Here is a 15,071-nt window from a genome sequence, read left to right on the forward strand (position 1 = left end):
GAAGTAGATTCGCTTCTTACCAGCATTACTTTGGTCCTTGAGTCTCTGCCTGATCGTGGGTGCGAGGTTTCAGATGGATTTGACCTCATGTCTGATATTGCTTGTGTGTTCAATGGTTTTCTCTATGCATTACTTAGAAGGCTTCCCTCCTGATGAGATTTACTCAGCATCTCTAAGTCATGGGAACCATTTTAATACATTGGGCATAACAGAAATAAGCAAGAATTCTTGATACTTAAAAGGCACCAGATGTAAATTTTCCTTATACAATCTACATACTGAAAGTTTTGTGTATAACCAGTGATCACGTGTCATCGCAAGGCCTTTGATTATTTACCAATACTCTGAAATTCACACACAGTCTAACTTTACCACCTGAACGCCCATTTACCAGTTTCTCACCCATAAGCTGACATTTATTTATGCATTTATTCCATGATGTTGCCTTCACCCTGAAATCCCCTTTTTTTTTTTCTCACATTACATGTTCCGTCATAAGTGACTAGACAGAGTTCCCACTGCTACACAGCAGGATCCCATTGCTAATCGGACTCTCATCCTGAGTGAAGTTAAGTCAGAAAGAGAAAGACAAATACCATATGATGTCACTTGTATCTGGAAGAAGCATATTCTTAACTCATACTTTGTGTGATGTGCTGTCTTAGGCTTTTGTAAAGGGAAAAAACCAAATAATTAAAACCTTGCCCTGCCCCTCAGAGAACTATAAAATGACCTCTTCTTTTGTATTTCTTTGAGTCTGTTACTTTTCTCATTTTACTCTCATAGTTGACTCTGTGCTATGATCCTTTAATTCAAAATTGCTCACATTATATCTCAATAAAACCAGCCCATCCTACTGCAGAGCTATTGTGAGATTGAATGTGAAAGTATTTATGAAAAGTCTACATCTACAAAAGAAAAGCCATCTTTAAATAAAGGTAATCATAATTTTATTTTTGGTCAACTCTCAACAGAGTTTATGCTTATCGAGGCAGGAGTTCTCAGACTTCTTTTGTTCCAGGACCTAATTAAGAGCTATGTCATTTTGAACAAGTGGAAATCTTGCTAGAGCATGTATCACACTCAGTGAAATGCAGAGTGTAAAAGTACTCATTTCCTAGGGCGGCCGTAAGGATTAAATGAGATAATCCCCTTAAAGTGCTCAGCTCAACACACGTAGAAACACACAATGAATTATCAAAAGAAAAATAGCAGCTAGCATTTATTTCTCACTAGTTATGTGAAAGGCACTTTATTTCAGTTTCATAATAATTATCCAATTTAATCTACACAGCACACCTTTGAAGAGTACTGTTATAGCTACACAAATGTTGATTAATATGATTTTAGCACTTAACTAGCACAGTGATTGGCACACAGCAAACACTAAATAAATATTTGTTATACTCTTGTTGAACTCCAGACTCTAATTACATTTGAGGCCCACATTAGCTGTGTCAGTCAGCATTCTTGCAAGAACAGAATATGACTGCAGCCAAAAGGAATTTATGTACAGACATTGGGCTGGAGAGCTCACAGAATTAGCAGGAGGACTGGAGATTCTAGCTGTGAAGCTGTGCCAAGAATAATCCCTAAATCACATAGAAAGAGTGATTCCAAAATTTTATAGGGAACCGAATTTCCCATCATGGCTCAGTGGTAATGAACCCAACTAGGATCCACATAGATGCCAGTTTGATCCCTGGCCTCTCTCATTGGGTTAAAGGATCCAGTGTTGCAGTGAGCTGTGGTGAAGGTCGCAGATGTGGCTTGGATCCTGCATTGCGGTGGCTGTGGCATAGGCTGGCAGCTGTGGCTACGATTTGACCCCTAGCCTGGGAACTTCCATACGCCTCACCTACAGCCCTAAAAAGCAAAAAAAAAAAAAAAAAAATATATATATATATATATTTTTTTTTATAAAATATATTTATATTTTTAAATATAAATTTATATTTATATATATTATATATATATATGGAACCATAAAAGGCCCAGAATTGCCAGAGCAATCCTGAGGAATGAAAAACAAGTAGGAGGCATAACTCTCCCAGACTACAGGCAATATTACAGAACTTCGGTAATCAAGACACTGCAGTACTAGTACCAAAACAGACATACAGACCAAAGGAACAGAATGGAGAACCCAGAAATAAACCTAGACACCTATGGTCAATTAACCTTTAACAAAGGAGGCAAGCATATAAAATGGGAAAAAGACAGTCTTTTTAGGAAGTGGTGCTGGGAAACCTGGACAGCCACATTTGAATCAATGAGACTGGAATGCACCCTCACACCATGCACCAAAATAAACTCAAAATGGCTTAAAGACTTAAATATAAGACAGGACACCATCAAACTCCTGGAAGAGAACATAGGCAAAACATTCTGACATCAACCTTATGAATATTTTCTCAGGTCAGTCTCCCAAGGCAACAGAAAGAAAAGCAAAAATAAACCAATGGGACTTAATCAAACTGACAAGCTTTTGCACACCAAAAGAAAACATAAAAAAAAAAAAAGAACCTGCAAAATGGGAGAAAATAGTTTCAGATGATTCAACTGATAGGGGCTTAATCTCTAAAATATACAAATAACTTATACAACTCAACAGCAAAAAAAAAAAAAAAAAAAAAAAAAAAAAAGCAATGACCCAAATGAAAAATGGCCAAAAGACCTGAATAGACATTTCTCCAAAGAAGATATACATATGGTCAACAGGCACATGAAAAAATGCTCAACATCCCTGATTATTAGAGAAATGCACATCAAAAATACTATGAGGTACCACTTCATACCAGTCAGAATGGCCATCATTAATAAATCCACAAATAACAAATGTTGGAGAGGGTGTGGAGTAAAGAGAACCCTCCTGCGCTGTCAGTGGGAATGTAAATTGGTACAACCACTATGGAAAACAGTATGGAGGTGACTCAGAAAACTAAATATAGAACTACCATATGACCCAATAATCCCACTCTTGGACATATATCCAGACGAAACTCTCCTTGAAAAATACACATGTACCAGTATGTTCATTGCAGCACTAGTCACAATGGCCAAGACATGGAAACAACCTAAATGTCCATCAACAGACGAATGGATTAAGATGTGTTATATATACACACAGTGGAATACTACTCAGCCATAAAAAGAACAAAATAATGCCATTTGGAGCAACGTGGATGAAACTAGAGACTCTTATACTAAGTGAAGTAAGTCAGAAAGAGAAAGACAAATACCATATTATATTGCATATCTGGAATCCAATATACAGCATAAATGAATATTTCCACAGAAAAGAAACTCATGGACTTCGAGAACAGACTTGTGGTTGTTAAGGGGGTGGGATGGACTGGGAGTCTGTGGTTAATAGATGTAAACTATTGCATTTGGATTGGATAAGCAATGAAATCCTGCTGTATAGCATAGGGAACTATATCTAGTCACTCGTGATGGAACATGATGGAGGATAATGTGAGAAAAAGAATATGTGTGTGTGTGTGTGTATGTATATGTATGCGTGTGTGTATATATATGTATATACATGTGTGCGTGTATGTATGTGTGTATATATGTGTGTATATATACATATATATATGTATGTGACTGGGTCACTTTGCTGTACAGTATAAACTGACAGAACACTAAATCAGCTATAATATAAAAAATAGAAATCATTAAAAATAAAAGAGCAATCAGAAATAAGGAGTGAAAGAACTTGCAACTGATATCTCTGACAGCCCAATACAAATCATTGAAGTCATCATTATCAGTAATGTTATCAGATAATTCATTCGCTGCCACTTCTAAGACCTGCACCTCTTTATCATGAAGGGGAAGTGGAGGAGCAGTTATGTGTTTTTCACTTTGCGTAAGATATTCACTTATGCTCAGGACCACTGGACTCTCAGAAGTTTTACTCAGGCATCAGATGCTTGAGTTTTGATAAACTGTATTTGCAGCCCTTGCACATAGCTGAGATATGGGCCAGCAGCCCGGTTATCTGCTCCTCGTGTTTGTCATGTCTTTTCAGCATGACATCATGAACCAAATATGTCCCATAACAACGTGAGATGGTCTGTATCCCTGTGAGGTAAATTGTAGCGAAGAGGCTGAGGAATGATTTGATCCTTGAGTAAAATGGGAATGTTTTATACTCTTACGTGATATAGGAAAGAAAACTGCTTCCAGGATTCCCTGTTTACAATGATAGAAAAAGGAGTTTGTGCTGGAGAAGAAACTTTATCCCTAGGGCTAGAAGTCCTGCCACCAGTAAGCGACTACATCTGGAAAAACAGTTTTAATTAGAGTTACTCTGTGATTAAACTTTTGCCAACATTGAGTCAATTAGACATGGAATATGATTACCATTCTCAAAATTTTCAGTGTTGAACAGATTTCCAATTCCTGCAACTGTGAAGCACACACACACAAAAGCAATACCATTTTGAGTGTAGTCTTTTCATAGCAGAGGGAAGCTTCGTTTTATCCTTCTTGCTTTTATAGATCTTACTTCATAACAGGTTAGGGAGGCAGGGACAGGGAAAATAACCATGGCATGAGTTCGGGTCCCACCAGATCTGAATTGAAGAGGATTCAAAGGAAACTCAATGTACTATCTTATTTCTATAAAGCCACTCTCTGATTCCTAGATTAGGGTGTCATTCAGGAGCCCAAGGAATTAATTCACAATGCAAAGGAAAGGTTTGCTCTAAAGCTGTGGTGCGGTCCTGAGTCCTTGAAATCATTCAGGACCAGGGATAGCAGTCTTCTCACTCTTGAAGCCTCAAGTCAAGGCTCTGTTGCAGACTTAATTTTTTTTTCCAACTATACACACTAAATAGACCTTCATAGCACTGGTCCCAAATTTAAGTCCCAAGGGACCATGACCTGATTAGTAAACTCTAAAATTCTTACAGGCTAGACCTTTTTTGAGTAACATGCTAGTAGATCTGTCATCTATGGCAATACCATGGTCCACTGAGCCTCTGATGTTTAATATCTGCTTCTATCCCTGTCATAGGGGAGTAATTGTATCTTAGTTGAAATCAGAAATGTCATCTGATTTCACACCAATTTTCACACTAGCTGGGTCCCCATCCTACAGAATACAATGTTCATCAGAGACGCTGGTGGGCATTCTTTTCACCAATGTGTTTAGTGTTCTTTCTCTGATAAAAACCAGAAAAGTCATGATAGCCTTTGGAAAATTAGAATATTTTCAGTGAACTTCCGTGGGACATGGGTGATGAACGTGGGGTGGAATGAACATTGGCTTCCCAATGAAAGTCACTCCTTTGATTAAAATCACTGCAGTGATGGAAAGCAAGAGAGAGTTTGTCCATCCAGCAGGGCAGATGGTGCAGTTTCTTGGGGACAAGGAAAGCGAGCTTGTCCTTGATTTAATGCTTTGAATTATTCTCGGTTAATCCCAATCCCCCACCCAGTTCCCCATCCCTTCCCAGTGTTCTTTCTAACTTGAACATACCGATCTGTCTGAAGTTTAAATTCAATCTCGGGATCAAAGTTTATTTTGAAGCCCTACAGCTGCAAGAGATAAAAGATGCCTTTAGCACCATTCTTTCTGTGCTTTGAGAAAAAAAAAAAAAAAGTGTAGGATTTTGAGCTCTTGAAGCAAGCCATCTCTGTTTGTAATAGCCAACCCACCCTTAGTCTTTGAAATTTTTATGTTTCTCCTTCAGTTCTGTGGAGGCACATAGTCCCAAATGCCATTTCTGCAGCAAGCTCTTCATTCTCGATGAGCACAGGTGGTCCTTCCATTGTCAAACTTCCACCCTTAATACTGTGTGGATTTAAAAAGCCTTTTTCTCCAACTAGTCCAAGAAACCAAGTATATGGTCTCCCTCGTGTCCATGGAGACTATTCCAAATCACGTCTGACACCAGTACCTATGAGAGCCCAGATGGTTTCGGTGCAACTCAGAGAAATAGGCTCTAGCTGACCTAACTTGATAAGGACCTATTAAAGGATATTGCATAGCATATAGAATAACCAAGAAGGTTAAAGAAGCATACTCTTGTGCCACATTGTCAAAGCAAAGTGAAAATCTTGCATAAGGCTTCTTTAGAGAGGCCGTCATTACTAGCTCCAGCAAGCATGGGATTGCTCTGAACACTGCCCTTACTGCTGGGAGCACTATTGCTTTAGAGAATTGCTCTAGGCATCCTCTTTATTCTTGCATCAACTTCTTAAGACCCAAACTCTGGGTGGACACACCTGATTCCTATAACTTGGATGGTGCATCCACTATGTAGTTGCAGGGGCAATGGGAAAATGAGACCTGCATCTAGACTGTTCTATAGTTATAGGTAATTAGTTATAGTTATAGGGATTAGCTTCTAGAGAGAACTAGGGTTCGTTATGATTCTGGAGATAAAGCTCTATTTGGGTAAGTTCTCAAATATTTGAAGGGGGGCTCATAAACAGGGCAACCCAAGGAAGAACAGCATAATTGTCTTGCCACATTGAAATATTTTAATATAAATAGATGATGTACGTTTCAGAGAAAAAGAAAATAGGAAAAGCACAACTTATTTCTAGGCAGCTACTAAGGAATTAGGTTCTATTTCTGATTTATGCCCTCATGAAGCCTTCACTTTGTAGCCTCATAAAATTGGCCAGTTCACAAGCTATTGAACAGACTTGCCGTTTACTTTATGCAGCATTATAGTATATTGTCAGTTTCAGTGTAAACTCTATACCTGTGGCTTATCGAATGGTTTGAATAGACTTGCACTGATATGTTACCAGTCAAAGTCATATCAGTGATTGACTGCAGAAGTTGAGAAAATTCTAAGCTGGTACAAGTGATTCATAGTCTCTTAGAAATGTTTGGAGGAAAAAAAATACTTTGTAAAAGTTAAAAATCAACTAATGCTGGTCAGGATTTGGAGTGGGTCAAAATTTGCCTATTCGTTATATTCCCTCAAGGGTCAGGTTGTCAGCTCAGCCCTTGGTAACTTTCTGCGCTTCAGGACATTGATTGCCTAAATTTTCTCCCCACCAATCCTTTTTCCTACACACATTCCCATTTTTTTTTTCTCAATTTTGTGTCTTATGTAGTTAATGCCTGCACTTCTGTAGTGTCAAGTTTTGCAATTAATTTATTTGCTAGGCACATCTTTGCCATCAAAAATCAGGACAGGATAGAAGAATCCATACTATCTTCGAGGAAACTGCGTGATTCTCAAAAATAAACAGCTTTATAGGAGTTCTCGCTATGGCACAAGGGAATCTGTGACATCTCTGGAACCCTGAGACAGATGTTGGCTCAATTCCTGGCTGGCACAGTGGGTTAAGGATCCTGCTGTTGCCACAGCTGCTGGATAGGTGGCAACTGCAGGAACACCTATACATAGGCCTAAAAAGGAAAAAAAATAAAAAATAAAAACAAATTAAAAAAGAATGAGTTTTGTTAGATGGTATCCTGGTTGGGTTGAGCAATAACTTTGAGACTCAGTGGTAGGTGTAGTTTAATATTTATTTGTCACCTCTGGAGGCAGTACTTATTACAGGTAAAAACCTACTGCAGATTAAACCAATGAATTAATAAATAAATAAAAATCCAGCCATAGAAACAGACTATATTTGCCATGTGAGTGCATGTATAGAGAAGGCCATGGTACTGCTTTCAGGTATAAGGAAATAATATTTGTTTTATTAACTTATTGATTATGGAAAATATGTGTTACTAGAATATATTATTAACATGTGTTATGTCAAAAAATCCTATGTTTACAAACAGAGGCAGGAGAGATGAGTTTGAAGGCACTAGAGCGGTAGTGCTGCAAAATGAGACGTAATTATCCTTTCTGCTTAAAAACAAACTCTGGGGAGTTCCCGGTGCGGCACAAAGAGATCAGTCTCTGCAGCAGCAGGACTCAGGTTCCATCCCACCCGCACGTGGGTTAAAGGATCCAGCGTTGCCACAGTTGTCGTGAAGGTCAAAACTGTGGCTCAGGTCGCAACTGTGGCTCAAATTCGATGCCTGGCCCAAGAACTCCACATGCTGCAGGGCGGCCAAAAAAGAAAAGAAAACACAAAATGGAACAAAAACAAAACAAATGTTGCCTAGATTCTTCATATGTATCTGACATGATTTTTTTCCTCCTGGTACATCTTTATTTAAAGATGCTTTGTACCCATGTTCCTGACATATTTTGCTATATATTGTACACTATTTTGTGACAGTAGTAAGACTATTGCTATGCTTTCGTAGTACTTAAAGTTATTATCCACATGGCATTGATATTGCTACTGAAAAGCTACTTTGATTGTGCCCACGTTAATTGCAGAAAAAAAGAAACACGAGAATGTGAACCAGTAGGCTCTTTACTTTCATCTTAACAAATCATTAAATAATAGAATTTTATTTCAGTGTCTGAAACATAAGATATATACATAGTGTAGGGGCAATTTAATAGTATTTTTTGGCTGTGTTTTTTACTAATTCACAATATTTATTTAAATTTTAGTAAAATAGGAGTTCCCGTTGTGGCTTAGTGTTAAGGAACCAGACTAGTATCCTTAACTAGGATGTGGGTTCGATCCCTGGCCTTGCTCAGTGGGTTAAGGATCCGGTGTTGCCCTGATCTGTGGTGCAGTTTGCATATTCTGCTCAGATCCTACGTTGCTGTGGCTGTGGTGCAGGCCTGAAGCTGTAACTCAGATTCGACCCCTGGAAATTTTCATATGCTACAGATGCAGCCCTAAAAGTAAAAAGACAAAAAAAACACTATAGTAAAATAGTACATTCACCTAAAGTAGTAAAAACCATAAAAGCACACATTTCTGCCCGGAGTCCTCCCTCTCAGATGATGGAGGCTGTGTCTGTTTGGGATATTTTGATGGATTCGTAACTCAAGAAATTGTTTCTAAATAATACACAACTATCTGATTACTTTTCCACACTTTCAAGGAAGTAAATTATGTGCCCACAAAGCTCTGGAAAATTGAGAATGCTTTAGAACATCTTTGAAGATACATTCCCAAGCGGTTCTGAACAGAGATTCCGAATAAGTGAAAAAGCGTAATCTATACACTGCCCAGTGCTTTTCACGCTCATCCATAAAAGCAGACACGCGAGTCAGGATCGACATGTTGTCACTGGTTCTTTTACAGCCTGAAGAGTCCAGTTCTCTGCTCTCACCTATTTTATTCCACTGTGAAGCCTGAGAATGAGGAGCATAAATATATAAATACATAAGATCAATATGTAAAGGCAGTCGCATTAATAAAAGTTTTTTTTTTTTTGCTGACAGCGTTATTAAACTAAAAATCATCTGCATTCTACATATATAACTTCCAATAAAATTTACATGAAGGATTATTAGGGGGAATGAGTTAATATTTAAAGCCCCTAAAATTGAGTTCCTGCCAAAGTAAGAACTCATGTTAACAGAGAGAGAGAGAGAACCAGTTTCAAAATTAGCTAATTAGATATCAAATGTTAACTAGAGTTTCTGTTAGAGAAGGGGGGAGGATAAGAAAAAAAAAACCTCGTTCATCTATTTTAGAAAATACTTCGTTTTTAATGGAGGAATAGCAGTCATCTAGAGAGTTATGCGGCGCCTAGCTTGTCTTCTCTAATTTATTGGAAAGATGTCACCTACCCTACCTCTTTGCTCCCCCAGAATTCATTAACATCATCCATTTCCCTCTGTATTGTTCTTTGCTTCATTGTGAATTAGTTTTGTGAAGCAGACGGACTGGCTGTAAATTCCTGCCAGCACACTGGATGTTAAATACCATTCGTATTACTGTTGCTATTGTTTTGTTTCTCCATAGGCCTCACAACTGTGCTGGGCCACAGTCCTCAGCTGATGCTTATGTAACCAACAGGGATTTCCAGATTACTCTCTCTCTCTTTTGGAAGTTTTTGTAGGGTCACATGTTATCTGGTATCCCCTCGTTATAATATTTTCTCTTTGTAGTTATGTAAATCTCTAGACTTTATAATAATTCTAATGAACCATTCGTTTCATTTTCATATTCTATAAATATGAATTTTACCAGTTGCCAAAAAATGAAAGAAAAGATATCCACAGGAATATTTTGGAAGATTCTATTGACAACTAAGAAGAATGGATTTTAGAAAATATGTTATTTTAGTGCTCCAAAATATCTAATGTCACTTGTCATTTTTAAAAATAAAATGAAGATTTATTTATATTCGCACTCATAGGCTGAAACATCTGTATGTTTTGTGCACAACAGGTGTCCCCTAAATGTTTGGGGTGACTATCAGCGGTTACTCTTAATGACTTCATAATGAAGTAATTATTCAAGTGTCATGTTAAAACTGTTTCCTAAAAATTTCATAGTGACAATTTTCAGCTGACAGACACTATCACATATACTTTGGTAAAATTAAATAAATTAACATATTCTCTACTTGAACCAAATTCACTGATTTAGAAATGTTCGTAATACCAAAAAAAGGAAAATAATTTAAATATGCATACTTACAAAACAATAAAGACTTATCAAAAGTGTTCAAGTAAAAGATGACAATGAGATGAATGATTAGTTTTCAGAGGAGTGGCATCTGCTGTGTGAATAATGCAAGGAATGCTTTCCAATTTCCATGCACCGACTCCTTCATTCGAAGGAGAGAATTTCTCAAAAGAGACATATGGGACCAAACAAAATGTAGGGTCCTGTGAAATTCGGATTTTAAAATGCATCTATTTATACCCTGCTTACTTTTAAAATGATTTGAAGCATATCAAATGATATAGCCTTGAAAATATTCCCCCATTAATTTTTGGCAATGAAAGCTCCTGTTTTCTCCTTTGGTTTTACTTTGCCTTATTCTTCTCATAAATGTTTATACCTTCAATGTCCAAAAGATGTCAGAACCCTGTTCTTATTTACTCCAGAAAAAAGCATCAACCCCAATGTTCATGAATATAATTTTCTGTTAATTGTTTAAAAGTTGTATTTTCCATCATCGATGAAATAGTTGAATATGATTATTGAAATAGCCTTCATTTGAAAAACACATATAAATTAAAAGCTTTCAATATATATAGCATTAATGCAGTTTATCTTTTCCCATGTGAATGGCGTATTTTAAGAAAAGTTAGTGTTAACTTAGAGGTTTTGAAACATTGCAATAACGACAGTCTCTATAAGGAATTGGTATTGACATACCTCGTCCAAGTTCAGTTAAATAGTAACACCTATAACTGGCCATTTGAAAACCACTATTTTTGAATCGGATATTTCAAACTAAATGTTCATTTAAAACAACTGTTCGTAATATCATAGAATTTTAAATTTAAATGAGATTCTTATTATCCAAAACTTTCTGTCTCATTCACAAAGGAGGAAATTAAGGCACAGAGGGACTGAGGTTTAATGCGTGTGATACAACTTTTTCATGGGTAGAGTAATGACTAAAATGTGGTTTGTCTCACTTGTCAAATAATACATCTCCAGCCACTGAAAACACTTTCCAGATCGTATGTTTTGCCGGCGTATATGTGTAAAGGAAACCCTGCCATCTCCTCCATGGAAATGGGTACGACATGATATGCTAAACATAGTAAATCTTTTATGGAAATACTAAAATAAATTTAAAAGTTTATGGGGGTTTTGTTTTGTTTTTTGTTTTGGGGGGGTCTTTCTTTTTTTCTTTTTTTTTTTTAATTTCTTTTTAAGCTGCTCCTGTGGCACGTGGAAGTTCCTAGGCTAGGGGTTGCATTGGAGCTGCAGCTGCTGGCCTAAGTCACAGCCACAGCAACACCAGATCCAAGCCGAATCCTTGACCTACACCACAGATTGTGGCAACGTTGGATCCTTAACCCACTGAGCAAGGCCAGGGATCGAACCAGCATCTTCATGGATACTTGTCAAGGTTCTTAACTCACTGAGCTACAATAGGTGCTCCTGAAAGTTTATGTTTTGAGTACATGGTCATTATAATTGAGAAGAAAAGGAGAGATGGGGAGAAGGCTCTACTCTCTTATTTTTATTTTTTAATATTTTTATGTGGTAAAATAAAATAGCATAGAATTTGTCATTTTAAATGTGCAATTCAATGACATTAATTATACTTGCGGTGTTGTGCAGCCATAACCACTATCTTTATTCGAAAAAGTTTTTATTGCCCCAAACAGAAATTCTGTAGCAGTTATTCAAAAATTTCCCATTTCCTTCTTTCCCATCCCCAGGAAAATTCTAATCTATTTTCTGCCTTGATGAACTATTTTCTCTCTCGATGGTCATCTAGATATTTCCTATAAGTGCAAACATACAATATTTGTCCTTTTTTCATCTGGCTTATTTCACATAGCATATTTTCAAGGTTCATCCATGTTGTAGCATGCAAGTGATCATTCATTTTTATGGCTCACATTATATTCTGTTTAATGTATATATTTCACTTGGTAAATCCATTCATTTGTTGATGGACAGTTGGGTTGTTTCTATATTTTGGCTCTTGTAACAGCTGTCTTTGGTGTTAGGATAATTAATGGAACCTTTAGAAGATTATTTAATTATAGCATTAATTTTTGTTCCTACTGTTGTTTACTCTGACATTGGAAAAGAAGATTATTTTAGGCATGATTAATATTGACACACAAGAAAATCCAATATTGGAGCTTTCAATTACTTTTTTTTTCCTCTTTAGTATAGAGTTAGGTTTTAAATTATTATGTCTAAATAAATTGGAATATGGTTAGTTACTAAGGGGACAACCAATATTATACTTTCCACTGTAAAAACTTTCTATTTTTCTTTAAACAGCAGTCATTTAGTAATGATAATATATATTTTCTATACTGATTTAATGAGAATATCAGAAAATATTTATTTAATGAACAATACCTGGAATAGATTATCAATACCATTGCCGAAAAAATAAGCTAGATTAATGACCAGTACCTCTGGGAGAAACTTAAATGCCATCAAATTCAAATACCATCAAAATGAGAACAGAGAAAAATTAAGTTCAATATAAACTTTCTGCCCAAAATATTTGCTTTAGCACAATTATTTTAATTATCTTTTCCTGTGAATGTTCTATTTTAAAGGGAACAAAAGGAAAACTATCCTAAAGTATTACAGAAATTCCCATCTTACTATTAATTTGCTCCACACAAAATAATAGATCATATTTATTTTTAACATTAACATGTTAAATGTGTTTTGGAGAAAAGGGAAAATAAGTGTTTTATTCCTAAAGTGCTGAATTTTGACATTTTTTTCAGATGAATTCAAGTTCTTTATGAAAAGGCTACCCATGAATTATTTCCTCAACACATCTACCATAATGCATTTGTGGACAATGGATTCTAATTTTCAGCGCCGCTATGAACAACTGGAGAACAGCATGAAGCAACTTTTCCTAAAGGCACAGAAAATTGTACACAAGCTCTTTAGCCTTAGCAAGAGGTGTCATAAACAACCCCTCATCAGCCTGCCAAGACAAAGGTAAGACATAATTTTGACAGCTCTAGTTTCTGAATGTGGGGGGGGGGTAATACACATGGCACGGTATTATTTATACTATTGGAGATAACTTGAAAACAATATATTCTTTCAAGGTTTAAAATAATTAATTGCTATTTTCCAGTGTAATAGTACCATGGCAACACATCTACTAATCATTCCTTTTTTACTATCAGAAGCAAGAAATCATTCTATCTTGTTATGTCTGGTAATCAACTCATAATTATATCGCAGTGAACATAAAAACACAAAGCCGTACAGTTATATAGTAAGCATAGGAAGTAAGCAAGATCCATAAAAGTAAAGTTTTTGAATACGTAATTTTCAAATGACAGAATATAAATTTTATTTTATTTGCTCTGTGTTCAGAAAAACAAATGTGATTCTATAGGACACTGTGAAAATTGCTGGGGAAGTGTCTAACAATTTCTATGAATGATGACAGAATATTTAGATATTTTTATCTGAACTGATCTTGTGGAGGCCCAGGTTTTAGATTTGCAACTTTAAGACATATTGATCAGTGAGTGCTATAAAAAGTTGTGTTCATTTAATTAATGTCATGTTGAAACAACTCAAAATGAAAAGCTAAGGAAAAATTTAGCTCAATATCACAAAAAATACGCACTTGTGCAAGTATCTCTACTATAAAATATGAAAAGCTAAGGAAAAATTTAGCTCAATATCACAAAAAATACGCACTTGTGCAAGTATCTCTACTATAAAATACTGTAACTATAGACTTCTTTCACCAAGGAAAGCCCTGAAAGTCTATACATTTTAAAAATTTGGAGTTCCCCTCATGGTTCAGCAGAAAGGAATCTAACTTGTATCCATGAGGACGCAGGTTGGATCCCTGGCCTCACTCAGTGGGTTAAGGATCCAGCGTTGCCATAACTGTGGTGTAGGTCGCAGACCTGGCTCACATCTGAGGTTGCTGTGGCTGTGGTGTAAGCCAGCAACTACGGCTCCAATTAGACCCCTACCCTAGGAAACTACACATGCCACAGGTATGGCCCTAAAAAGACAAAAGAAATAGATAATTAAATAAAATTGATTTCAAAATAAATCATTGACATTTACAATTCCTTGGATTTTAGCATATTCAAAATGTATGCAACCATCATCACCACACTCTAAGCTGAAAACATCTTCATTCCCCCCCCAAAATCTCAGTCCTTCTCCATAGCCCCACATTCGTCCCTAGGCTATTTGTCCCTATAGATTTGTCTCATCTACTATTTGTCCTCATAGATTTGCCTACACAGGACATTTCATATGAATGGACTCATACAACATGTGGTCTTTTGTGACTGGCTTCTTTCACTGATCATCATGCTTTCAGGTTCACTGACATGGTAACACACATATCGGTAGCCTGGGTGAATCAGATTTTGCTTATCATTGAATCCTTTGATGGACGTGTGTACTGTTTCCACTTTTTGGCTAGTGTGAACAATGCTATGAATGTTCACCTGTGGTTTTATAATGTAAAGATATGTGTTCGGGTTTCCTGGGGATGTGTCTAAGGGTGGAAATGTCTAGTTAGAAGATAATCTGATATTTAGCATTTTGAGGACCCGTCACCC

At 36.5% G+C, this 15,071-nt stretch overlaps 1 protein-coding gene across 7 annotated transcripts in view; it reads left to right on the forward strand.

Annotated features, from left to right (window-relative positions):
* The window catches only part of BRINP3 (BMP/retinoic acid inducible neural specific 3), a 407,019-nt gene that overhangs the window by 326,995 nt on the left and 64,953 nt on the right, over positions 1–15,071 (forward strand). For all 7 annotated transcript variants that reach the window (XM_013980016.3, XM_084979039.1, XM_084979041.1 and 4 more), the window contains one exon: positions 13,242–13,464. In XM_013980016.3, coding sequence (XP_013835470.1) covers positions 13,242–13,464 — 223 coding nt within the window. The remainder of the gene's footprint in view (positions 1–13,241; positions 13,465–15,071) is intronic.

This window comes from Sus scrofa, chromosome 10 (assembly GCF_054392235.1).
Source record: "Sus scrofa isolate SSC_HxYL_T2T_F1_AM1 chromosome 10, Sscrofa_HxYL_maternal_Yorkshire_Landrace_v2.0, whole genome shotgun sequence".
NCBI classification, from domain to species: Eukaryota; Metazoa; Chordata; class Mammalia; order Artiodactyla; family Suidae; genus Sus; species Sus scrofa.